The sequence below is a fragment of the Penicillium antarcticum genome (genome assembly GCF_028974205.1).
Source record: "Penicillium antarcticum strain IBT 31339 chromosome Unknown utg000010l_segment0_segment0, whole genome shotgun sequence".
NCBI lineage: Eukaryota > Fungi > Ascomycota > Eurotiomycetes > Eurotiales > Aspergillaceae > Penicillium > Penicillium antarcticum.
The window spans coordinates 78285-104083 of NW_026695308.1; the positions used below are offsets into that span (position 1 = coordinate 78285).

The 25799-nt window shown below is 48.0% G+C and overlaps 5 protein-coding genes across 5 annotated transcripts; 2 read left to right on the plus strand and 3 right to left on the minus strand.

Moving 5' to 3' along the window:
• Nucleotides 1–1605: 1605 nt before the first annotated feature.
• N7508_011052 (fungal specific transcription factor domain-containing protein) lies at nt 1606–3600 on the minus strand (the record flags this gene model as incomplete). Its single annotated transcript, XM_058469112.1, has 3 exons — nt 1606–2261; nt 2565–2710; nt 2783–3600. The coding sequence occupies 3 exons, from the start codon at nt 3598–3600 to the stop codon at nt 1606–1608; spliced, it is 1620 nt and encodes a 539-aa protein (XP_058314090.1).
• A 1233-nt stretch (nt 3601–4833) lies between these two features.
• Nucleotides 4834–5817, plus strand: N7508_011053 (bZIP transcription factor; the record flags this gene model as incomplete). The annotated part of the gene is made up of 3 exons (XM_058469113.1): nt 4834–4996; nt 5058–5623; nt 5671–5817. The coding sequence occupies 3 exons, from the start codon at nt 4834–4836 to the stop codon at nt 5815–5817; spliced, it is 876 nt and encodes a 291-aa protein (XP_058314091.1).
• An 8106-nt stretch (nt 5818–13923) lies between these two features.
• N7508_011054 (uncharacterized protein) lies at nt 13924–14099 on the minus strand (the record flags this gene model as incomplete). The annotated part of the gene is made up of 2 exons (XM_058469114.1): nt 13924–13940; nt 14000–14099. 2 exons carry the CDS (start codon nt 14097–14099, stop codon nt 13924–13926), a joined length of 117 nt encoding a protein of 38 aa, XP_058314092.1.
• A 27-nt stretch (nt 14100–14126) lies between these two features.
• Nucleotides 14127–14455, minus strand: N7508_011055 (uncharacterized protein; the record flags this gene model as incomplete). Its single annotated transcript, XM_058469115.1, has 2 exons — nt 14127–14374; nt 14395–14455. 2 exons carry the CDS (start codon nt 14453–14455, stop codon nt 14127–14129), a joined length of 309 nt encoding a protein of 102 aa, XP_058314093.1.
• A 9295-nt stretch (nt 14456–23750) lies between these two features.
• N7508_011056 (NAD(P)-dependent oxidoreductase) lies at nt 23751–24613 on the plus strand (the record flags this gene model as incomplete). The annotated part of the gene is made up of 2 exons (XM_058469116.1): nt 23751–23806; nt 23833–24613. 2 exons carry the CDS (start codon nt 23751–23753, stop codon nt 24611–24613), a joined length of 837 nt encoding a protein of 278 aa, XP_058314094.1.
• Between the last annotated feature and the right edge of the window lie 1186 nt (nt 24614–25799).

The following is a 25799-nucleotide window of genomic DNA, read 5'->3' on the forward strand; positions in this document are numbered from 1 at the left end:
TGCACATTGCCGTCTCAATCAATCTTGGGTGTCGTTCATAGACTGTGCAGAGACAGGTGACTATGGACAGAGTTCTACGATCATCGTAGTAAATAATAAATGTAGTAGGGTTTGGCTAGAATTTGTCAATTCTTTAGCGGGCGATCGGGTAGTCCACACGACATTCTGAAAGGTTTCAATGAGTCGGTAAGAACAATCCGATCGGGCCCACGTTGTTGTGGGTTAGATCATAGTATCAAAATCTTGATCTTGTGGACCATGGCAATCTGACAGTTGTCAAAGATCATTGATCCATCCGTGCTATTCGTGCTACCCCCGATACAGTAATCGTGTGGCGACATTCTCCACAGCATAATGAGGGCTCGGCTTTCAGCAGGGCTTACTTAAACGCCTTTAGCCGCTGCTGGAATTATCAGGCTGAAAAGAAACATTGTAAGTTTTGCAGCTTCCACAGATGTTTTGCAGGTCACAGTACGGAAAATACGGGATGAACCGCCACTCAGACGACTTTTTGTGTAGATGAAAGCTAATAAACAGGCAAAAGCGGAGTAACGATGCTGAAAACAAGATCAAGGTGTTGAACCCGTAGTTTTTGAACCTATTTATGACCCCCGTAACTTATTCAAGCTGTGTTGTCCGTCTATTTGTTTCTCATCCTATAGTTATACGCTATATCATTCCATTATGATAAGTTGGATGGAACTTATCGGCCTCAGTTGCAATCTGGTACATACGCTGGATACCAATAACTTGACGACACGGCGACCCTTTGAGTCCGATGTGATAGGCGTCACGCAAGTTATTACCACGGAACCTGTGAGAACTAACTCGACCAACCCATAAACCGCAAATATCATCTGCCGGGAATGTTGAGCCATGCTGACGAAACCAGAATCAATCTCATTCAATGAAAATGACCCTGCGCGGGGGAGGAGAAGGGGCAGAAATTTGCTGTGGGTTGTAAGTATTGTTCCAGTCACAGGCAACTAGGATACAGAAGGTAACAGATCTAGGTGCGCCGGCCTTGCTTGCTATGAATTCTGTGAATGCTGCTGTTGCTGCTGTTAGTTGCCACCCGTACATGTGGGGGTATAAACTGCATGACAAAATTGCTAGGTGGTCAGATCCAAGGCCAAACTGGATTGTCTCTTTACTTAGTAAGGGAAGATACTCATGAAACGTAAAAAGACATGCACGACGATACAGTACATAACTCATTTCTCGTAACTGTATAGGCAGATAATGGTAGCGAGATCTTTCGATGGAAATGCTAAGATTTCAGAAATGTCGAGCTAGAATTGATACCAGACTGTTGATAGCCATGCTTATCGTAGTTCATGGCTAGTCAGCCATCATTTTATCCTCGTGTTTTGCGATCTGTGTTGCCAAGAAAGCCCCATATTTAGCCGATAAATCCACTTAGTAAGGAAAACCCTATCTTACGTCCGTAGCTTCATTAGTAAACCTAGTTTCCAATACCGAGTAACGATCATATAATATTGATAGAGCCGAAAATGCACAATGAATCAATGGATAACGTATCAACTCCCCCGGACCTGAGTTTAAGCGGAATCAAATACCCAAGAGCTGTATATAAAATAATGATCATCTGTATGCGGGATCCGGTGCGACCAGATCTTTGTCCAACCCAAATTTCGACCCGTGCCGTGCAAGGATATCCTTGCAGACTAGCCATGCCCTTTGTGAGGCGGGATCTTTGACAGACATCTTTTTCAGCCATCCAATGGCTTTCTTGACCAAGTCTATAATTTTGGCAGCCTTAGGGGTGCCCGGATGAGTGCGGGCGAAGAGCTCGACTAGTAGGACAGTGGTCGATTGCATTACGTTGTGGAGGATGCACCACCATGGAGCGAGATGGTCCAGCCAAAGCTGATCTGTGTTCTCAGGTAGGAGGACGAGCACTTGACTTGCCGCTTTGACGCAAATTGCTGCCAGGTTGTCGCACCTTGCTCCGAGAGATCTTGCTTCGGATGACTGCACAGAGAGAGAGCGGAGAGAAGGTTGCGTGATTATCAGCCGAGTGGCGTAGAATTGAAAGCCAAGATTGGCACGTTGCTGTGCGAATCTATGGCTTGTATTTGGCGTTGTGAAATCGAAATCAGTCGGGAGGTGAGATAGCCAGTCGTCAGCACGGTTGTTCAGCGTGGTGATTGCGGGTTCGATCTCGTCCCACGATTGCTGTGCCACTCTAGAAGCATACAGATTTTCGATTGCCTCTCGTAAGAGGTGGGCTAAATCCACTGCGTACAAGAAGTATAGCGATGTGTTGATTCTCGGACTGTTACGCGTAACCGAGGTAGTCCGTTCCTGCATATTCAATATTCCGAGTTGACGTTGTGTTAAATGATTTCGACTTATACGCTCCCGTTATGAGTTTTTGGCGCTGTTCGGAAGTAAAGAATTGCAAAATGCATCCCGAGTGTTATGGTCGGCGATAAGCTGCACAACCCGCGCATCCCAGAAATGCTCTTCTTCGAATGGTAATGGAAGTGGTGTAGAGCAGAATGTCTCTCACATGCTGAATGCACGGCCAGTCATCTCACATAGAACAGTCTCCAGCATGAAAAGAGCCCACCACAACCGATACCGAAGCTCTTTTGAAAAGTGCGGCACGCTCTCGCTCTGGCTTCGAAAATTTAGACCCATGGTCATCGCTGATCGGATCGCAGCACCAATCATTTTCCAGGACCTATAAATAATTATTTCATTGAATCAGAAAACTGATTTTGTACACTATACAATTCCCTTGCAGGATACTTACCTATTGACTTGACCAACAGAGAGAAGATACAAAGCGGCCAAGCCCTCGACCTGCACCTGCTGTAGGTTTGAGTGATCTAAGAACGCAACGTTCCCAATCCCTAGCTTCCATGCCCGTGCGAAAAATGACCGATGGTCATCGCCGTCTATATGGGACTGATCAGTAAGATACATATGCCTGGCCGCAATAGAAAACACCAGGTTGAGTAAGGCCAGCCATGTTCTGTGAGGTCGCGAGTTTGTTTTCGAATAGAAGGTCCGATACTGGTCCAGGAAGATGGTCTTGCCAATTATAGGGAACGTAGGGTGTACGGCGTGGAAGTAAGCGTCAACAAGTACGTCAGCGATGTGTTGCGAGGGCCAGCATGAGAGATCGACATAATCGAGTATCGAAAGCTCCTGGTTGTCTTGGAAGTAGTCGGCGGAAGAGATTGCAGGGCTTCCGGGTGCCTGTTTGATTTCTGTGGAGCTGTGTTGATCAAGATCGCGTTTGAGTCGGTACAACCACGCTATTTCCGAAAATTCGCCCACATATCCTGTCGCTTGTACTTTTTTATCACGATTGAAGTCTTCCTCAGTGTAGTCTACACCCCTCAAAGGGAAAACCCTTGAAAGTTGGGTATGGCTTGGGGGAACAGTCGACGCGTTTGGATTGCGAAAATAAGCTTCGGGGAACGGACTGCGAGGGCTCATTCCCATTAACGTCCGGTCCACTAGTTGGGCTGACGACAAGTCAAGCTTGGGATAAAGACCGCGCAGTAATGATTCAAGGGTATCAATATGTGTGGTGAGATCGTCCAACTGGCTGAAGTACTTCATTAAAATTGTTCGGAAATGTTGTCGGCGTGTGGCACTCACTCCATCATCTTTTTCCCTTTCCGCTCGCCATAAAAACACCTAACGCCGGCTTTCTGACACCGGCGGCATGCTGGACGGTGTCCACTGCATTTTGCCTTTTGCACCTGACAATTTCGGCAAGCCTGGCTGACTCGGCCCCTAGAAATACAACTGTTGGACTGAGAACTTCGTGGGATAGGAACTTTATCGTTGACCCGATCGTCTTTGTAGGGTGTGAACAAATCTTCGCGGAAAGTGTTGGCGTTGGCGTTGGCAGAGGATTCAATCAGATTTTTTTGTGGGGAGCTGGACAGAGCCAAGTCATAATTGACAATTGCCGAGTTATCCACGAGTTCAGAATATTTGGAAGTGGAAGAGATACTATTACTTTCACTCATTATCAGGCATAAGTTATCTACACAAGTGAGACAGTATTCAAAGCTACACAGTAGGGAATATTCCAAGCCTCACCACGGGCGGATCACCCGTCCCTTCCTCCGGGTGTAAAACGATCTTAGCCAAAATGAGGCCCGTGTACTAATCCTACTGATACAGGTGGGGCTTTAATTTACGTTTAATACCCTGTGATAGGGTGGGAGTGGCTCCCGGTCTCCGGCGGCAGAAGCTGTCTTGTCGACTCAACGTGAAGGGTACTTTTGACACGGAAGATGTTCTCAAATTCCATGATGGATAGGCAAAATCCGACACGCTTGGCTCGTGCGTATTTCCCATGCGAGCTGGCCACCCAAGCGAGCTGGCCCTCCTCCCTTTCATTGTTCGCCAATTCCTGATACTTTACACATCACACCGTCTTCACTAAGACTTCCAGTTTAAAGGATATGGTCCCAAGGCTTTCCGTTTCATATCTTGGCCTCATCTTTAATATGTTAGAGTCAATCGTTTACCACGTCTCATATGGCCGCTGAGGCTGGATGCAACATAGTTGCGATCATTAATATTATGTTATGACTATTTTCGGGACATGACGGGGCCCTTCATCATGTGATTTTTCCTTGAAGTATATTTTTGTTACAGTAGATGATTAACAAGCTAGGCCATTAAAAGGCTAGGACGTTGTTTTAGAGCCGAGTTTGCGATGAACTAAGAGATAAAAGGGGGTGTAACTGAGTTCGAAGAACCCTTTACAGTAAATTTCCTTGCTTTCATCCTGCTTATACTTATCATACTGCCGATCCCCCGCCATCTGTCTCCAACATGCATTGCTCCACTGAGTACGATGTTCATTCAGCATCTCGTGGCAGTCAAAATTATCTCAGCAAATTTAAACCCAACGTCCACGCCGACGAAGACTGGACTCAAATCACCGATCTCGCAGAGCGTCGTCGCATTCAGAACCGCATAGCTCAACGTAACTATCGTGAGTACCGTTTTTGACTTGACAGCCTTGTACATGTTTCTCACTTGCTATGATCTTACAGGAAAGAAGCTAAAGCGCCGGTCGGAGGATCTGGAGCGACGAGCTCCATTTTCTACTACTCCAGAACAATCACACACAGAGCAAATTTTATCAAAGTCATCTCCCACCGCGACTCGAAGAGCGTCCGAGTCTGTTGCAGATGTCAAGCCTCACCTGGATTCGTCTGGCCGACTTGCGTCTTGTAAATACTACGCGATTTCCAATGATCGCCAAAGCGTTTTCGCTCAACAGTGCACTCCCCAGCTATCGGCATTCCACACACAAGCCCTTTACTATCCTTTCATGGCCCCCTGTGACGCCTACTGGCAATCAGACTACAACCATTCTCCTCTCTTCCACGCTATACCAAAGAATGTCAACTTGGTTGCCGCTTACCAGACGGAATACAGCGATTCAGTCATCTCAGTAGTCCCTGGGCTCCTTCCAATACACACGGCGGGCAAGATCGCCTACGACGAGGATCTCATCGGTCCGTTCAGCATGTGCTACCCAGTAATGGCTGGCAATGAACTATTTCAACAGCAGCAAGAAGCATATCCCCGGAGTGATCTGCCCAATGGATATCAGGTATTAATTCCTCGCTGAGGTTTCAGTGCTTATTTACACAAGTACAGGTGCCAAACTATCGCACAAGCCAGCTAACCGGGACTTTGTCTGCGCTTTCCCAGGTACCTTCGCTTGCATACAGCTACACAGAGAACCACCAGCGAGGACCTCTGACATCATCAGATGCATCCATCACATTCCCGCTCACGCTGTAATACGCCCAACGTTCAATGTGTGCCGTGCAGACCTGTACAAGCACGCTCTACTGCCGGACGTGCAGATCCAAAGGAAAGGAGACGCAAGAGCCTAAGCGATCTGCTTGCCCTGAGATACATCCACCCCATCTATGCCCTATTACGGACTCGAAGGGCATCGATCGGTCTTATTCCATCCGGTACTTGGTTTCCTACTGGAATTCTCTTTACTTTGTGATTGAGCCATTGAGGTCTCCTTTCTGCTTCCATCACGATTTTCTTACATAGTTTCTTGCTTTAGCCAGCGCAGATACCGTATGGACATGCGTGGAGAGACACAGTGGAGAATGATGGATTGTTGACTCCGACCCCTTGCTAAGGTTGGAAGCTAGTTGAAGATCCTGCCCGCTCTACAAAACACATATGGATGGTTCAATGTAATATCACGGTACCATAACAATGACCTATTGATGGTATTACTACCATTACTATAACAGTTCTGCCGCGATTTAAACTAAAACGGCTCAGCGCAGGTTACTGTAAAAATTGACATCTCAGTTCTGAATCGAGCAAACAAAATCGAGGACGGCCGAATCAAAGAGAAGCCCTATGACCCGAGAACCACGTCTGATAGAGTCCTCCTGATTACTCTTCCTCTCCGCGTTGCTGAGCTTGTCGACACGTGCGAGCGAGCGGGAACGGATCATTCGGACATACACATAACTGCATGCTATCGTGAGTGCTTATATGCTTCCCTGTTTGATAGAAGGCCGGTGAATGTGGCTCCTAAGCCTTCCTTTTTCCGTCCAAGCTCATACACGTTGAAGTTCACTGCAGCTCCCGGTGAGCCAAGCTATCATGCGCAAGCGGTCTTGCTAGCATTTCACCGACCGATTTACCTCTCGAAATCACTGTCCTTTGAGCATCGATGGTATTCCCTTGCCGCCTGTGCGTGGGGTCAGGGCCCCCGGGCTCTCGCTCCCGCCGTAGCTCTAGCCAGCGGTGACTCTTCTTAGTCCTGCGGATACATCCCACCTAAGGCATTCACAGGTTCCCAGCCGGCACCACGAGGAGGTGAGAGTCGTCGCCAGCCATCCCTGTCAACAAAAGGGGTCAAGAACGGTGTATTTTAAATGTACGGAAAACCAAGACTAAATAAAAAGAGTGGATATAGATACACGTGACAGAAGCAGATAGCAGGACTCGGCCTTTCTCTCCTTCCCTTCTCTTCCTCTGCCCAGCTTAGTGTCTCTGATGAAGGGACTTCTTTCGAAACTGCCAACTCACAAGCAATACAGAAAGACTTTCCATTTTATAGCCCTTATTCCAATAATAGCTAGTCTGAACAGCATCCATGTTCACGTAATATGTAACCAGCTAAATTCAGACCGTGGTATGTACCGCGGCTTGGGTTCCGCTAACTTGCATAAAAGCGACTCATTGTATCCATCATCACATTGTGGATGACCACATAATGCATCATATATTATCAAAACGACTATCTGCAAGAAACTTCTGCCCTAGTGAATACCAGCTATATGAGGGTTAGCTGCTGCTTCTTATGTACAAGGAGGGCCATCTGCTGGCCCCCATTGGTGCTTGATTTGACGTCGAACTTACAACTACAAAGTAGATGATGTTTCAGGCATTGCAAAGAATTATGTGTATTGTATCTTCAATGCTGGATGAAATGTAATTTGATATACGCGTCATACTCGGGATTGAGGGAGGATGGCTCCTAGTCACAGCTCATCAAAAGATTGACTTGGTGGCACGCCTAGTGAACTTAGTAACTCGCTCAACATGGAATCGGTTCGGTGTTGAATGTAACCTGACATATCAGAGTCACCAATCACTCCGAAGGGATACTGCAGATCGTCGAGAGCCACTCCTGGTACTTCTGACCATTGGCGAAATGCACTACTATTTTTCTTCTCAATCTGCGCATCCTCATTTTGGGGGGTAGGGCAAAAAGTTTCGAGGCCCTGAGAACTCGATTTGTCACTCAAGTCCCCTGAAATGCCGGATTGTGCATGAAGAGGGACAATAGTTGTCGTCCTATATGCATCTTTTAGATAAAAGCCATTCATATATAAGCCCTTCTGTGATTTGATGCGTTCGACGCAATCATTCAACCGCTCAAAAGCCCGTTTTGCCGCTTCGTCTGTCCTTTTAAGACAGTGCAGCCAATTCATAGCTCTTTCAGATGCTGTGATCACATCTGCAAGTATGGCGGTGTATTTGGAAGAGCCCTCGCTGGGTTGCGCAGTTTTGAAGTCCTCTACTGACAAATGCAATAGAAGTATTGTGGTGGCTTGAACAAGAAAATGTAAAAAGGCCCACCAAGGGGCAACATGATAGGCCCAGTCGACATCTGGCGAATTAGGAAGAAGAAAGACTATTGCTAACGAGGAGCGTAAGCAGAGCAAAGCAGTATTCCGCTCTAAGTGAGAGCGGAAGGATCTGATGCCGGTCTTTTCATTCGCCTTTGGCAGAGTAAAACAGGGTCGGTTCAGGACTATACGGATGCTGTAATAGTGAAGTGACAAAGAGACCTGGTATGGATCACTGGTAGTGGATGCCCTGTGGTCATCTCGAAAATGCATGCAGTCAGGCAAGCCAGAATGCCACTGGTCAAGCTTCTTGTTGTAGCGGTCAATATGCCTTCGCACTTGTTTCGTCTGAATGTGGACGTTGTTATAAACGTGGTCAAGTGATGTTTGTGAGATGAAGATCAAATCAACGAGACAAAAGAAGAAGAGAGAGTGGTTGGGAGCCATAGTCTTCAGCATTTCCTGTTGGGCTTTAGGCTGTTGCAGAAGAATTGTCCATTGTACGGAGCTGTTTTTGATCAAGCGTTCGTGACTTGATCCGCCAATCGCATTTGGGGAATATTCTAGGCCTTCGGATGGAGCAGGGGGAGGGACAGATGAATTTTTTCCGACACAAGAGACCCGGCCAGTCATTGTAGAAAGGGTGTGCTCTAATATAAAAATAGACCACCATAACCTTGCTCGGGACCCTAGGGATTCAAGATCGAATTGCTCGTGTGTGACTCGAAGGTGGATCCCTAAAGCTATGGCTGAACGGCTTGCAATTCCTATCATTTTCCAAGCTCTTTATCGAAGTCAGAAGATAGACACCAAGAAAAATGACGAAACTGTCGCCAATTGATAATGCTCAGACTCTTACCTGTTGACTCGCGCTGAAGCTAAGAAATAAAATGCAGTTAGAGTCTCCACCTGCACCTGCTGAAGATCCTCGTGATCATTCAGAATGCATTCAGATATATTGAGGGACTGCGCACGAGCAAAAAATATGTCACAAGGTTCCTGAACATCTTGTCCCCTCAAAGAGCAGTATTTACTGCCTATGGCAAGTATCAAATTGAATACTGCAAGCCACTTTTCCCCTGGATTTATTGAGTGCGTCGAATAGAGCCGGTAAAATTGGTTAAGAAAAAGATCTTGTCGAATGATGGGAAAGGAAGGGTAGACGTTCTTGAAGAAGAGGCTAATCAAACAGTGGGCAAGTTCTTTCGATGGTAGCGCATAAGGATTGCTTATTTCCAGTTTCGATACATCGATAGAGTCGAGATGGTAGTTCAAGGAGGAAACAGGCACCTTGGCAGATTCCTGGTACGGTCGGTTACCTTCCGAGAAAGGCCCTTTACCTCCTTGAATTTTAGTCTCCGAATCCAGCCTTTGCATCCAGGCCACTTCAGAGCTTTTTCCAATATACCCAGTGGCCCTGCTCTCTTTGTTTTGGTTGACATCTTCGTCCACGACGTCTATCCCATCTAACGAGTCGAGAGACGAGGATGAAGAGGCACTAGAAAGTCTTCTCCTGGTGGCTTTCTGCGAATGGAAGTGCTTTGTCCGTTAGCACGATCATGATAGGATATGTCTTGTGTTGCGAAGAGCACTACTCACCTGCAAAACGTCTTCAATTTTCCTGGAGGTAGATGCATCGACTTTCGAAGACAGTTCCCGAAGCACGTCTTCGCAGAGAACGAGTCTCTCTTTCGTTAACTCCAATTCCTTCCTCTCCCTCACGAGTTTGTGTTCAGAATAAATACATGACTCCAGCGAATGGGCTTTGCACTGCGCACATATCGGCTTATTACCGTCACATTTCCATTTACGCTGTCGACATGAGTTGCATGCCCTCATAGTGCGTGTGCCAGTGGATTTGCGGCGTTCGTTTCTCAGGCGTGGAATAGGAACTCTGCTAGACATTCTGAGACTCTCTGACGTGGTTTTCTCGCAACAAGACTAATCACGTTGATAGCCAGATAATTGCGGATGAGAAGTTGCAATCAGCCCTCTAATTTCGATCTAACGTCCAATTCAAGTGGACCGATCAAATGCTGTTCAGTTGGCCCTCGTTTCTAGACAATTTTTCGGCAACATGGATAATCACTTCACCTCTCGTTATTATCCGGTCTATGAGATTGTAGATAAGCTTGAATTGAATACAAGAGTAGTTAGGCCATGGAAAAAAGAAAAAGGACGCACATTATGGATGGTGCAACTGTTGGGTGTCCTTTTAAGATAGGTGCGGGGACGATCTCGTCTCTAATTCAACGATATTGTGGACCACTGGCTACGTCAATGGCTGCCAAAGCCCTCAGTGGCAAACCAGGGGCGTATTAGGTGCCTTTTGTTTCAAATTAGGCGATGGCCAATCACTTTTTCGAACGTTTGTACAATGATAGATGTCCACTTGGGTATGTGCAGATGTAGATGAAGGTAGATAGATCTTTATCGCCCAGTCCATTCCCGGAAAAGGTTTCCGCTATTCTCTCATTTGACGAGAAATATTCCCTCAAGTGGGCCAAGGTAAGGTGGGGAAACCAAAGAGATATCTCTCGGCTAGGCACGATAGCGCACAAGGTATTAAGTAATTTATATAAGAGGGCTCTATAAAACTCCAGAGTAGTGGAAACCGTGACTTATGCTTCCAGAGTTGGTCTGGCATTACTTCACGAATTGATCGCCCTGGGCCTGAGTTCGCTTATGCTCCTGGTTTGTCTTGCTTTACTACAGACGCATAAGACAACCAAGAGAGCCAAGTGCACAATGTAGGTGCGATGATCGATGTACTTAGAAGATTTTCTTTTCAAGTCTATTTTTCCATGGGTCTATTCATAAGACTTTTCAGAACGCGAACGACGTCCTATGTGTGAATATGCCGAGTAACGCAGCTGCGGAATCTGTGAATGGTTATCAATGCCTATCTAGCCCACTACTTTCACCTACGTTCTACGCTATTGCATCCCAGTCTCAAACCGTCCTGTTCCCCGCTGCTCCCAGTTTGGTGGGTCTGCTGAGAACATATCCCTGCCAAATGAGCACGCTGCGGAAAAGGTTTCCTGGTATGACGTAGTCGAGTGAATGAACCGCCTGCGTCCATTCTGAAATCTCACGTAGGACAAGTCCCAGCTCACTAATAATAGACGAGTGCTAGAAAACCTTGTGTACCCGAAATGCTGGACACAATGTTTCCGAACCCATGAGACTTCACTTGAATAACTTCAAACGTCTTTCAAGCTTACCAAGGGCAAATAACGCCTCTTCGGATCACCAAGGTATTTCTTAGCAAACAGTTGACGTAGCCTTTTCTGCGGCCAACGATATTGAGAGTACCGTCAATTTCGCGGACGAGGTGGAGTATAAGGAGTTTTCGTTTGAATCAGGTTCACATCCCTGAAAAGTTATGTGACAGTCACATCTCCGATTCACGTGGCACAAATCAGCACACCGCGAGCCATGCAGTCGTCTTTACACTAGCGTACGAGTAACAAAGCAATGGGAGTACTTGAGGGTCATTTTTCCACATTGCACATTGCTCTCTGGGCAAGACTTGGATGGTATAGTGCTCATGCGCAGAGTGATATCGGCCCAATGCCAAGAAATCGGATCTGCGACTGACGTTGGAGTGCGTGTGTGCACATGTACGCATGCACAAATGCTCATTGAGACATTAGGACTTGTTAAACCCTAAGAACTAGTGAGCCTATTGGCTCAAGGCCAATAAATAGACAGGGGTTCGGTATATTCGGACTCAGCATTGAGGTCGATCTTGATCGATGCCCTTGGATCATCAGTGAAGGAAGTCATCTAGGGAACTCGTCAATGAAGTACCGCAACTACTTCTAATTGCCAAGTCATGGTTTATGAAATGCCTAGCAGCTCAATCTATAATGAATCGCATCTAGAAACTGGAATCACGTCTTTGTAAACATGAAGTAAGTTTACTAAGGCTCCAGTGATCTTTTACCAAAAGCAAGTGGTAGCCTACTCACCTTTACCGAACTTTGGATTATAGTGTTACGCACGGCTCATCTGGTCGGCGCTATTTTCAGAAGGTTCCTGGGTTATACTTGCGTAATGCTTTTCTGTTTCCAATTTCCACGATCTGTCCCTCAACCGTACCGTTGCCTGACTAGCATTATACGGGCTAGACACTGTTGATTATAAGCATTCAACATCAGTATGTCGAAACTCGTGCAAAAGATAGAGAGGGCGATTACGAGCAAGCAGCCACAAGGGAAAGATCCTACAATCATCAATCTCGCAATCCAAATCCTAGTAATGAAACCGACACCTGTGATGAGTGAAAGAGTTGTGATAGCCTCTTACACAGAGATCGCTGGAGCTGGACAGATTGACATGTCTAGAACACCATGTGTCCAAGATCAGCAGATTTGTTGGCAATAATTATCACGGTTCAGCCGGGCCCTATGATAGTGACAAAGCTACTGGTCCCCATAGCTCTAGAGTCATAAACAGGCTCGACCTAAGGGTTGATTCTAGTCAAGATTACAACCCTTAGCAACGGGACTATAATGGCAAGTTCCTAGTTAGATGATCGCCTGAGTGCTAGCATTGATGGTACGAGACACATCATAGCATATACAGTGGTAGGCGGACTTCGCAATCACCAGCTCTCACTGAACTGAAATTAAGCGGCCAAGCTTTAGCCTACTAAGATAGTGAAGTTTTATAAATCTTGAACATTTGCAACAAAAATTCGATATAGTCTTGTATTGCCTAGTAACTCAAAACGGCTAATCTCCTCCTTTAGATGGTCCAAAGTTGTGAAATCATGTACATCAGAGTAATATGTCAGTCTATATTGGTCTTGGTGTGACTACCTGCTCAACTGACAGAATATGGACACGCCCAGCCTCGATTCTGGATTGGACGGTGACTGGACAATGCTCGATTGACTTGATGCCATGGCAAGCGATGTATTGTTTGTCGTTGCATTGGGGTCTTCGTATCCTACCTATGCTTCCCTTAGCTGTGCAGACGGAAAACTATGATTGGTATATGAGCTATGCCGAGATGGCTCTCTTGAAAAGACGGGCTATAGTCGCGAGCCACTATATGTTATCGAGTAGATCAAATATATCATTGATTCTGTAATTGCAGCTGATTCGTATTGCCTGGCCCACTATGCTTGCACCCGGTCTGTAGAGTGAGGAAGTTTTCAAGAAAGCTAAACTACAGTAGTGCTCAAGAATCGCACAAATGTAACAACCGATCAAAGATGGGTTGCGGGTATTGAAATACGATCCTTAGCGGTTGATACTCGCACGGCAGTGCCACATCTATCGACTTGCGATATCTCACTCAACGATAAACTGCGATTTTGGATTGAATTATATAGGAATACTACGGCAGGCTTTGGCTGAATGCCGAGAAGAAATGATGACTGTAATGCGCAAGAGAAGCGCGGGCTTTTCCACGAAACCCATAGCACAGATATTGCAATATTGGGTTAGAGCATTAGAAATGCGTTTCCTTTACGGCATAGGGAGCCTACGTTAGTAACCAATCCACAGGCCCGCGTGGCAAGGCCCTTTTTCTCCTCTATAGCGTATCTGACCGTTTCGGCCTTGAGAGGTGTGATGTTGAATACTGTATCGAGGCGCAGGTGCTTGCGAGTGCTCAACCTACAAAAGCACGTAGCCCTGCCCCTGAGGAAAATTAATAGAGTTTACAATACACACGGTTTGTCACGGGACATATATAGTACAAATGTAGCAAAATGGTTCTTCAGGAACTATCTACGCGTCAACTACATCGCAAAGGCCGTCTTCTGCAAGAAAGTGAGGACTCACTCAGAGCAGCGCACTATAACTGTCAGACAAAAGATTCATCTCAGTTGGTGGTAGGTAGTTCATGTTTAGTACCAAGCGGGACATTGTCATTGTTCGATTGGAAGATGCTGGGGAGCAAACTGTGGCCAGGCATGCCCGCGCCGCCCCGATCGGGCCAGTCTGCCTGAATCATTCCGGAGCCTGGCAAATACGATGCCAGTCATCTGTTCTGGAGGGCGTCGATTGCATTCCAGAATCGAGTGGTCGCGGAAACCGGTTTCGCGTGTGCCTGATCCAACACTAGCTGCACATCATTGCACGGGACTTGATCTTGCAGCGCGGTGTTCATGATTTCCAGCTGCTGCTGCAATTGGCAAATCTCCTGCTGAAGTTTCTCGTGCTCGGCTAATGCAGTATCTCTTGCCGTGACAGCGATTTGCACTTCCGAATTCTTTTGCGCTTTCTCGGCTTTGATCTGGTCCAGAGACTGAGGAAGATCGTGGTTCCCTCCTCAAGCATCTCTTGAAGCTCCTCCTCAATATTGCTCATCACCCGGAGATACTTTCTATGCGTCGCTTTGTGGTTTTTCCTTTTGGACTTCTTCGTAATGTATGATTTCTAGCATAGTCATTCAAGAGTACATTGAAATAAAAGGGATGCCACCGGGTGTGTTCTGACCATAGCGTAGTACGATCCAAAAAGGTGAGCATTGGCGTACCGAATATCTAAGTGACTTCGTCTCTGGTCTGCGTGACTTTCGTCTATGCTTGGTCTCGGAACCAGTAGAACAAACGGAATAAAATGATGGAACAGCACGTCGCTGACCAAGGTTTATCGAGGATAAAACTACTGGTCAAACCTCTACCATGTACGAGGAGAATATTTCCATTTCTGAAAGAAGTTTTGCTCCGATCAACCCCTTGGATCATACAATGAATCTTGATATCGATATGTTGCCGAAATGTCATGGTAAATATTCTGACTGTTATCGATACAAGGTTATATATGTGACTTTCCGGTCACATCATTGGCTAGAGCAAAAGCTGGAGAAGCTTTGTTTTATTTATATCTCCGTATATTCCGTCACAGTGAGGTAAGCTTTATTGAAAACCCCGTGATCTTCGATTGATTATAGAAACTTTGATTGATGGATTCAGAGATAATAGAGCTCCGATACGCAAAGGATTCCCGGTAGCTCGTTGACTACATGATAATCTTCTGATCATACATTATAGACGGTGAAATTATCAAATCGATCTGTTTGCGAAAGACGGAATTGAAGCACACTATTCGCAGTTTTGACGAAACCCAGCGATTTGAACCGTCGTTTCATAATATCATTGTCAGATATCCAATCCAGATAATCAGCTGGATACAAAAGAGTCAGATTGGATAATTTATTTTCGTCTCCAAATGCAGTCTCTCTGGAGGAATAGGCATTTTCTGTTTCTGTTCGCTAGGCCCGTTAAAACAAGGGTATGTCGACCAGGGGTAAGAGACCCTGGAGTGGCTATACCACCACGAAAGCTCCTGGCTTACATTTCCATATTTCAGCAGATCAATGCCTTCAGCACGGCAACCTAGACTAGCTAAGACTTTTTGGAGGCGACGAACGGCAAGGAGGCCTTGAATGCTGTCCAACGTGAGGAATTTGACTGCATACTCATGGATCACGGTGTTATCCATGTAGCGATAGTAGACCGTTGAAGTTACAGGACTAGTCATATGTCGTCATCTGCGGTTGGGAAACAGTAAACGTATGCAAAGCGATATCAGTTCCATGAATACAGAAGTTAGGCAATTATATCCCCCCTACTAGAGTTCTGATAGCCGTAAATAACGCATACATTGACAATTCATATAGGGCTTTGTCATTGCTAGAAAGTTGCCTGAAGTATGGGATAGCTAGATTCAAATCATGACCCAAGTTCAGTGATCCTTATAGACTCACTGCTTGACTTCATGTTTGTAAAAAACATCTATAACCATCAGAACATTCAATAAAGGTACTTCTCGGCCCACTTACTAGGGATTTTGGGCATCCAGCTTGAACGATCCTTGCAAAAGAATTCACCCTTCGGGGGAAGGCCTCAGGGTCATCCAATGAGCCAATACAAATGTAGCGAAAGTCATTCTTGACAGCGTCCTACCATTCTTGTCAGCCTATTCTCAACCGGTTCTAGAGGCATAGCATATACTCCATATTCCAGAATGAAGCTGCCACATATATCACAAAACTCCCGGTGGATGATGATGCCAGATCCGTTATCTGCGGCATGCTCCTTTGGCCTGCCTTTGTTGAGATGGAAGGCATCTTTTGGAACCTTGGCTGTCAACCCGTAGTTTGTTCCAAATGCTTTCTGTTTCGGGCCAAATCAAGTCAGAATTTTCCAGTTCAAAAACCCCAATAATGAATGATACCTTGCAATTGCGACAGTGACAGATAGAAGTTCTCGCGTCATCAGCCAATTCAAGCTGCAACTCGTACTCGATATTGTGGCAGAAGCAAGAACCTGTGAATGCAGGCATTGTTATTTATTCAACAAAGATTTAAATTGTATTGTGTGACCGATATGTGAAGCTCATGCGATGACGTCATTGGGAAATGAAGGAGAACAGCGTTGTGTCATCGGTGAACAGGATAACTGTGTTCTTCAATTTTCCCCAACGAAATACGTGGTGTCATTTCCCTTCCACTGACCGGTTGTCAGTGGTTCTAGTTTGACTCGTGCCAATCAACTATTGAAATGGGGATGGCACGATGGCAGTCTGGCATAGCAGACGGGTCAATATCAATAGAGAGAACAAGCAACCAATCACTCCCTTGACAGCAATAGTAGACAGCGGCGCATATACTTTAAGATTTCTTCATAATAAAAGGGCTCGAAAAGAAAAGAGTAAAATTGTATGATGCTAACCCCGTCCTCGGCTGGAACTCAACAAGGAGGAATGCTATCTGATTGAACACGTGACCCATAGCCCGCCCATATTTCTACCATGTCACCGGTTCCACCACTACAGTAACTATATTTGACAATGAACAGCCAGAAATAGGGGTAATATTTGAGACTTTTGCATGAATAGATAGTGTTGAAACAAAACTATTCCAGTAATTTATCTGACCAATTGAAGATGTTCACGACTCTGAGTTGTATTACCCCTATTTACGAGGGTTTTAAGTGCATAAGCTAATTACTAAGCTGTATTATACCGGGAGTACGTTCCTCCGGTTTTCATGCAGTATTCGCATGGGGATGCCAATATTATGCAACACCACTGTACGTTCAAATCCAGTGTATTGCCACGGTGACTGGTCTGCTCAACGCCGGAACCGGTAATTACGGTAACTATGGAGATCTATCCGGAATACATTAAAAAGATATTGCGAGGCTTTCCTTGATCTAATTCGGTCTAGTGCAATCAAAGTGGGGCTCTGGGAAAGAAAGCGTCAGTGTCCAAGGGGTAATCTGTTTTCGAATTCTACTGTACCATTGGGGTGGTCTATGCGTCTGTAATGAAAAGAGGGACTGACTGTTTCTTGAGCACTGCGATATAACATTATTGTGTTGTGTGCCGAGCGGGAACTAACACCAGACGGATGGCGGACCCACCCACGGGGGCTCCCGCGCCCCTTGCCACCACAACCACGCGAAGAGGCACAGGGATCGACGCACCGGAAAACCGTGCACCAACGACCACGGTCCGCACCAGGAGACATACACGAGTGGAAAGCGAGCAGACCCACGCGGCCCCGGAACCCGTGGAGCTCACCAATACCGGAACCGGCACTGGACGAGTGACAACCAGAGAGATTTGGCAGATCATTGTACGCCTGCAACACACCATTGAAGAACAAACCACGCTCATTCACGCCACCCGGAGCGAACTGAGAGAAGTGAAAGATAACCAGAACGAGCTTCAAACTCAGAATGAGAAGCTACAGGAGGAGATCCTAGCGCTACGGTCGCAGGTAGACGGGCTGAACACACCATCCCCGACACGATCATGGGCGGCCGTTGCAGCCGCCACAGACAACTCGCAACCCCGGGAGGCCCGGCGACAAACTGACAAAGACAAGAATTGCGTCCGAATCAGCACTCAGCGATCTGTCACTGAAGCGCTGGGCGCAGAGAATAACGGAGACGCGTTCGGTCGCTACCTCCCCACCCCGGCTGCGAATACCCACATCAGGACGGCACTGTTGAAGACGCCATCTACCCAGGACGCACAGGTTGCAGGGATTGGTACTACCAAGACCGGATATGTGATCCGATTCAAAAACCAGACGTCGGCCGAAATGGCCCGCAACAACACTGAGTGGCTGACCGAGCTGGGCAACGACACTAGACTGGTGAAACCACGTTTCGGAGTAGCTGTCCACCATATCCCGACCTTTGGGTTGGACCTCGAAAACAGGAAAACCGAAGCCATTGAAAAGATCGCAAACGAGAACGACCTCACAGACCACGGCTTTCGAATTGAGGACATTGCCTGGCTGAAGAAAAGAGACAAAGAGTTGGGAACGTTCGCCTCGATGGGAATCTGGTTTGATTCATTAGAGGCAGCGGAGTGGATGCTGAACAATGGCCTGTTGATCGATCAACGGTACATTGGAAGAGTGGAAAAGTGTGAGATCAAAAAGAAACGGTGCTTCCGATGCCAAGGATTCGGCCATCTAGCGTGGTCGTGCAAAGAGACGCCTCGATGCGGCCACTGTGGCGGCCAACATGAGCGAGAAAGATGTCCTCCGGGAATCAGAGCGCGCTGCCTGGAATGCAGCGGGGAACATCCGACTGGAGACTTGCTGTGCCCGACGCCAGCCACGGCACCCCCATCGCAATGTTAGAGAACAACCTCCGAATTCTACAACTAAACACCATGAAGTCGAAGGCGGGCATGGAAGCTCTCATCAACGACCATCAAAGCCAGAAACTGGACGTGCTCCTAATCCAGGAACCGTCGATTACTGCCTACCGAACACACGTGAACCACAGCGCGTGGCGACTATACCAACCTACAGTAGAGAGCGATTCGGTTCGATTCCGTAGCCTTATCTATGTCAATCGCAAACTCTCAACCTCCTCTCACCGACAAGTGAGGTGCAATCACCCGGATCTGACGGCGGTCAAGATCTGGACGGCCGACTCCCAGATCCTGATCTTCTCAGTCTACATTCCGCCCGTACCGATGCACACGCCTGATGGGGCATCGGCGGAGGCTACCTTATCGGCAATCCACGACACGATTCAAAACGTCATACGAGACGATAGCAGAACCTTTAGCCTTATTTTGGCCGGGGACTTCAATCGCCACCACCCAGCGTGGGGGAGCAACCACATTCAACCTCGATTCATCGAGGACGCCGGCGAACTGATCAATTTCTTTCATGATCATGGCCTCCAGAGCTGTCTCCCTCGGGGAACTGCGACCTTCTGGTCGTTGAGCCACCCGGGAAGAAATTCTACGATCGACCAGACAGTGACAAACAGACCAGATCTACTCATCAAATGCCATCTCTACCACGACAACTATGGCTCGGACCACCGAGGCACTTATTCAGAATGGTACCTCCAAGCGCGGCGCAACCTCACCACTAAACCGAGAAAAGCGTACGACCGAGCGGACTGGGAGAAGATTGGAAAGGAAATCCAGGATCTCTTCGAGCGACCCGGAGAGCTAGACTCAACCAAGGCGCTAGACACGGTCGTAGATAGACTTACAAGAACGACCGCAAGGGCAGTTGACAAGCACACGCCCGATCTGAGACCGTCCCCGTACTCCAAGCGGTGGTTCACTGCCGACCTTAAAGCCCAACAGAATGATGTGAACCGCCTACGACGCAAGTGGCAAGAGAGCTGCGCTGAAGTCGGACGAGCCGACTCCCGCACCATGGCCATGTTCGAGGACATGCGCCAGTCACGGCGGGCATGGACTCGAACCATTGAGAAGGCCAAGACATCCCATTGGAAGCAGTTCCTAGACGAAGCAGGTGAAGGGAAACTGTGGAAGGCAGCGACGTACATGAAACCACGAGACTCCTGGGGATGCATTCCCGCCCTCAAGGTTGGCGACAGGGAGCTAGTTGACAACGCGGAGAAAGCTCAGGCGTTCATGGGATCGTTCTTCCCATCGATGGTGCCTGCGCAAGAGGAAGCACCCACTCACGCCCCAACCGAGATCCGATGGCATCCAATCTCCGAGGTTGAAGTCTACCGATCGCTCAAGGCTGCCAAAGGCACAACAGCGCCAGGCGAGGACGGTCTACCCACGTTGATCTGGAAACGTCTCTGGAAATACCTCGGAAACATCATCACTCGGATTTTCACGGCGTCGATCGAACTAGGATACCACTCACAGCGATGGAGAAGCGCGCGAATCGTAGTCCTGCGGAAGCCCGGGAAACCAGACTACTCGCTACCGGGAGCGTACCGCCCAATCTCGCTACTTAACACACTCGGAAAATTGCTGGAAGCAGTGATGGCCCGGCGGCTGTCCTTCTTCGCGGAGCATTACGGGCTTCTACCGGATACCCAGTTCGGAGGGCGCCCGGGACGAACAACCGAGCAAGCCCTCCTGATGCTTGCTAACGCAATCGACCGGGCATGGTACAGGCAGAAGGTCGTCACACTGGTGGCCTTTGACCTGAAGGGAGCCTTTAATGGGGTTAATAAGACAAGCCTGGATATTCGCCTCCAGTCCAAGGGTATCCCCTCGGTGGCCCGAAGGTGGATCGCGAGCTTCATGAGCGGGCGCCAGGCTAGCATTGGGTTCGACGATTACCAAACCGAGGTGGTACCGCTAGAAAATGCCGGGCTCGCACAAGGCTCTCCGCTGTCACCTATCCTCTTTGCATTCTTCAACTGCGATCTAGTCGACCAGCCGGTCGATTTTCACGGTGGGGCGTCCGCCTTCATTGATGACTACTTCCGCTGGCGAGTTGGCTGGAGTGCCGCAGAGAATCTGGCCAAAATCCAGTCCGAAGACATACCCCGGATTGAAGCCTGGGCTCAGAGAACTGGGTCCTGCTTCGCTGCAGAAAAGACCGAACTCATTCACATTACCCGAAAAAGAAAAGAACAGAGCCAGGGCCAGCTTATCATGAATGGCAATGTCATCAAGCCATCTACAACGGCCAAGCTCTTAGGGGTAATCTTCGATCATGAGCTTCGGTGGAAGGAACACGTACAGCAAGCCGTTAAACGAGCCACTAAGGTCAACATCGCGCTTGGCGGATTGCGACAGCTCCGCCCAGAGCAGATGCGACAGCTCTACGAAGCGTGCGTCACACCGGTTGTCGACTACGCCTCAACCGTCTGGCATGATCCACTTCGAGATAAGACCCATCTACGTCACCTCCGCACCGTGCAACGAGCGGCTCTCATCCGGGTCCTATCAGCCTTTCGAACAGTGGCAACAACCACACTCGACGTAGAAGCACATGTACTGCCAACTCATCTCCGTCTGCGCTACCGCGCACAAAATACCATCACTAGACTGCATACCCTACCACAAAAACACCCTATGTGGAGCGCCCTACGTCGGGCCCAGAGAAGACGCAACAATCGTGGATCATTCGCCCGGTTCCCACTATCAGAAGCCTTAAAAACAATGAACCTGGAGAGACTAAAGGAAATCGAAATGATTGACCCAACCCCGCTACCACCGTGGCGAATAGAAGCCTTCTCAGAAATCGAGATTGAATCGGACAGAGAGACCGCGCTAGAAAGAGCCGAGGCTGCACGGTCAACCGCGGACATCGTGGTGTACTCGGACGCCTCGGGACGAGAAGGTCACCTAGGTGCCGCAGCTACCGTGCTCGATGAATCGCTGGAAACAACCGACAGCATGCAAGTTCAGGTTGGACCTATGGAGCGATGGTCGGTTCACGCCGCCGAGCTCATTGGGATCCTGTACGCCATCAACATCATCAACAAGATTGCTCTCCGTCACTGGAGGACCTCCCATACGCGGGTGCGAATTGCCACTATTCTCAGTGACAGCAAGTCGGCCCTGCAAGCAGTTCAGAACCCCGGGAACAAGTCGGGACAACAGATCATCCACGCCATTCTACAAGCAGCCAGGAACACCAAGACTCACGGCACATCGATTCGACTACAGTAGATCCCCGGACATTGCGAAATACCTGGGAACGACACTGCAGATCAGTTAGCCAAAGAGGCGGCTATACCGGGAAAAACACACCCATTCTGCTCTTTGCTGTCACGCGAGAGAGCACGCATTAGGCAAGGGATCCACACCCAATGGAAGAAGGAATGGAGCGAGTCAGGCACCGGCGTCCATCTCCGCCAGATCGACAACACACTGCCGGCCAAGTACACCAGACGCCTCTACGGATCTCTGCCTAGAAACCGAGCGTACCTGCTGACACAGCTGCGAACTGGACACAGCTGGTTGTCAACATACGCCAAGGCGTTCCGATTCCGAGATGATGACCAGTGCGTCTGTGGCGAACGGGAGAGTGTCCACCACGTGTTGTTGGATTGTCCAGGACTGGGAGGATTAAGGAAAAAGCTTCGAGAAAAGGTTGGTGACGCGTTTAACAGCATCTCGACTCTGTTAGGAGGACCTGGTGAGGAAGGAAGAGGTAAGATTGATAGTGCTTCGCGGTCCAAAACAGTGGAGGCCGTCTTGGATTTTGCTGAAGCATCGCAACGGTTTCAAAGCCGCGCGCCATGAGGGCAGCATGAATATAATGACGGCACAGAGGCCACGGCAGGCCTCGGCGAGGCTCAAAGTTCGCTTAGGAAGTGGTACACGGTCTATGTACATAGGAAGATATATATAGTAGTGGTAGGCTGCATATCGTTCGCGAGGGGTCAGCGTAAATGAAATCATCCATCCATCCATCCTACTGTACTGTACCGGGGGTGGATGGCGCAGTGGTTAGCGTCGCCGTCATGGAGGTTTCTGAAACTACAATTTCTCAAATTCTGGGTTCGAATCCCAGCACCCTCACCCTCCTTAACTGTGTTGTCGGTAGCAGGGCAAATGGTTTCCGCCCTGTAACCTGCAGAAAAGTGGTCCTGATACAGGAGATGTGGAGTCGGCCCCTGCGCATCTTCTGGGGTTCTCGGGTTCGAATCCCAGTGCCGGCAACTCTATAAACCAACCATGTCTCTTTTGCGGGACACTATCACACGGGGTAATGGAGTATCCCAAGCCTTGTTCACAGGTTGAAGGTGGAAACAAACACAGGCCACGGCGAGGCACCAAGTTCGTCTAAGAAGTGGTACAATCTCAGTGGAGACAATCATGTATTTAAATCATAGTGGTAGGCTGCATATCGTTTCGACGAGGGGTCAGCGTAAATGAATTACACACACACACATACTGTACCACCTGTTATTGCCTTCCATATCTAGAGACACACATATACTCTTTCAAAACCTAATCACATGATACAGTAAAATAACACGTTTTGTACCTACCCGTAATAATACCAGTTCCTTTTCACGATACTGGTAAGAAAGATACAATAGTCTATATTCTATTTCTTTATTCCTTAGCTCGTTCGTCTATAATTCGACGCCTGAGTTAACCGGCTCGGCCGTGGATAAATTTACCTGTGCTTATAGCTTCTGTCGCTGAATTTCCTTATATTGGGAATACGACGAAATGAGTCAATGCGCTTGGCATTCTCCTGTTGATTTGTAAAATACGAGGTATATCCACGCTGATTTCCAAGCAAGTCTTGGCTGCCAAGCATACAGATACTAACATATGTCGATATAGAACGGACCTCATATATAAATCAAGTCGGGATTTCTGAGTGTATGTATCAATCAGCAGCTAGGTCAGCCCTCCTTCTGAAAGTCTTATTAGAATGTCATCTGTTAGTATTCTTGGTCTTGGAGCTATGGGGACAGCCCTGGCCTCTCGGTTTCTTATACTGTAGAGAAATACAGAGTCGCTGTATGGAATCGATCTCCACAAAGAGCAGTCCCTTTACTCAGCAAGGGCGCAAATCTTGCCCAAACAGCGGTAGATGGCATCAATGCAAGTGATCTGATCATTATCTGCCTCCTCAACAACGCTGCTGTCCAAACAACCCTCGCTGGCGCTCTTGACCAAGTCCAAGGCAAGACCATTGTCAACCTAACAAACGGAACACCTGACCAAGCTCGCAAGCTATCGGACTTGGTCGTTGGCCACGGTGCTCGATACATCCACGGCGGAATTATGGCCACCCCTTCCATGATTGGTTCACCTCATGCTCTGATACTGTACAGCGGGTCACAACAAGCATTCAAGGCCGACGAACCCTATCTGTTGGTGCTGGCTAAGTGTATCTTCCTCAGTGAGGATGCGGGCGCTGCTTCCCTGCATGACCTGGCTCTACTTAGCGGCATGTATGGTCTCTGCTCAGGCTTCCTGCATGCAACTGCGCTCGTGAGGTCGAGCACACCCGCCGTTAAGTTCACGGACCTCTTGGTTCCCTGGCTGGGAGCAATGACCGAGTACACTAAAGTGATAGCAAAGCAGATTGACGAGGGAAAGTATGCTAGTGAGGGATCAAATATGGCCATGCAATTAGTTGCTATCCAGAATATTATTGACACCAGTGCGGCCCAGCAAGTCTCCGCTGATTTCATTCGTCCGATAAAGCAATTGATGGAGAAGGCAGCTGCGGCTGGTCATAGCGGTGATGATATCTCTGCTTTGATTGATTTTGCGAAGGCATCATGACTTCATCCTGTATGTAATACTTCTTGCCCTTGCCGGAAATTTGGAACTGCCGAGCAACCGCATGTACTTGTGTATGTTAATCGAACGCTGGCTACACCTTACCAGTTTGGCCATGTAGTCAGGCCTTTCTTGCTGCTTATCATGTGTGCAATCATGTGACTCTTCTAGGAATTCAGGTTTCACGCCATTTTGTAACGGTTGAAGGATTGGTTCTTTATCTAAGTTCGGATGTTTAAGTTGGGACAACGCATAGCGGGCATAGGTATTTTTAGATCGGTAATAATACATAGCATTACAGGTCTCGTGCGTTTGTATTTTACCATTCAAAACGGAAACATGATCTAAAGTACAGGAGTAACCATATCTGGATTTATGGGATCATGTGATTAGGGTTCGAGAGAGCATGTCTGTGTTTCTGACATAGAAGGCGATGTCGGGCACAACTGTACCGCAACGCACATCCCTCTGCATTCTCGAGTTTCATTCTTCCGATCCTCGCAACCCCAGCTCTTCGGAAAGCGTTTGGGTGAGGCCTAAGCGGACGCCATGAGTTGAACGGGGTAATGAGAAGCATGCCACTTTGTTACACTCCTGACCCTCTACTTCATGGTTGTTGAACTGTACCTGACCCACATTGCTTCAGTGACCAACCCAACCCCTCGAATTTCCCTCTGGTCAACATTTACTGCGTAGGCAATTGTACCATCAAACCCCACCTGGGTGAAACCCTTTGGAGCTTCCGCACGAATCGACCGTTTTTTACCATATTTGTCTTCAGTTACCATCAGAGAATTATGAGTCTACTAAGAAATGAAGGCCCCCGCCCATATGGAGCTTATGATTTCCAAATCTCCTCTTCAGACAATTCGACATCACGTCGGGCTTGCGGAGTAATTTATAAGATATCGGGTACAAGAGACTGCAGCGATGATTTGTAGTCTTCGAAACGCTTCTGAACAGCTTTCCGTTTTCGGATCGCGGCATTCTGAGCCGAGGATATAGCTTTGCAGGCTAGCTCCATCCTGAGAAGCCCATTCAAACATGGCCTGGCAATGTGGGAGGCAGTTTCGGCATTGGTCACTCCCAATCATGCCGTGCAGTCAGCTAGAGGCTTCCGCATGCAGGCGCCCATAGCTCAAGGCCCCCCCATGCGTGTCTCACTGGCGAGGACTTGTTGTTGTGGCCC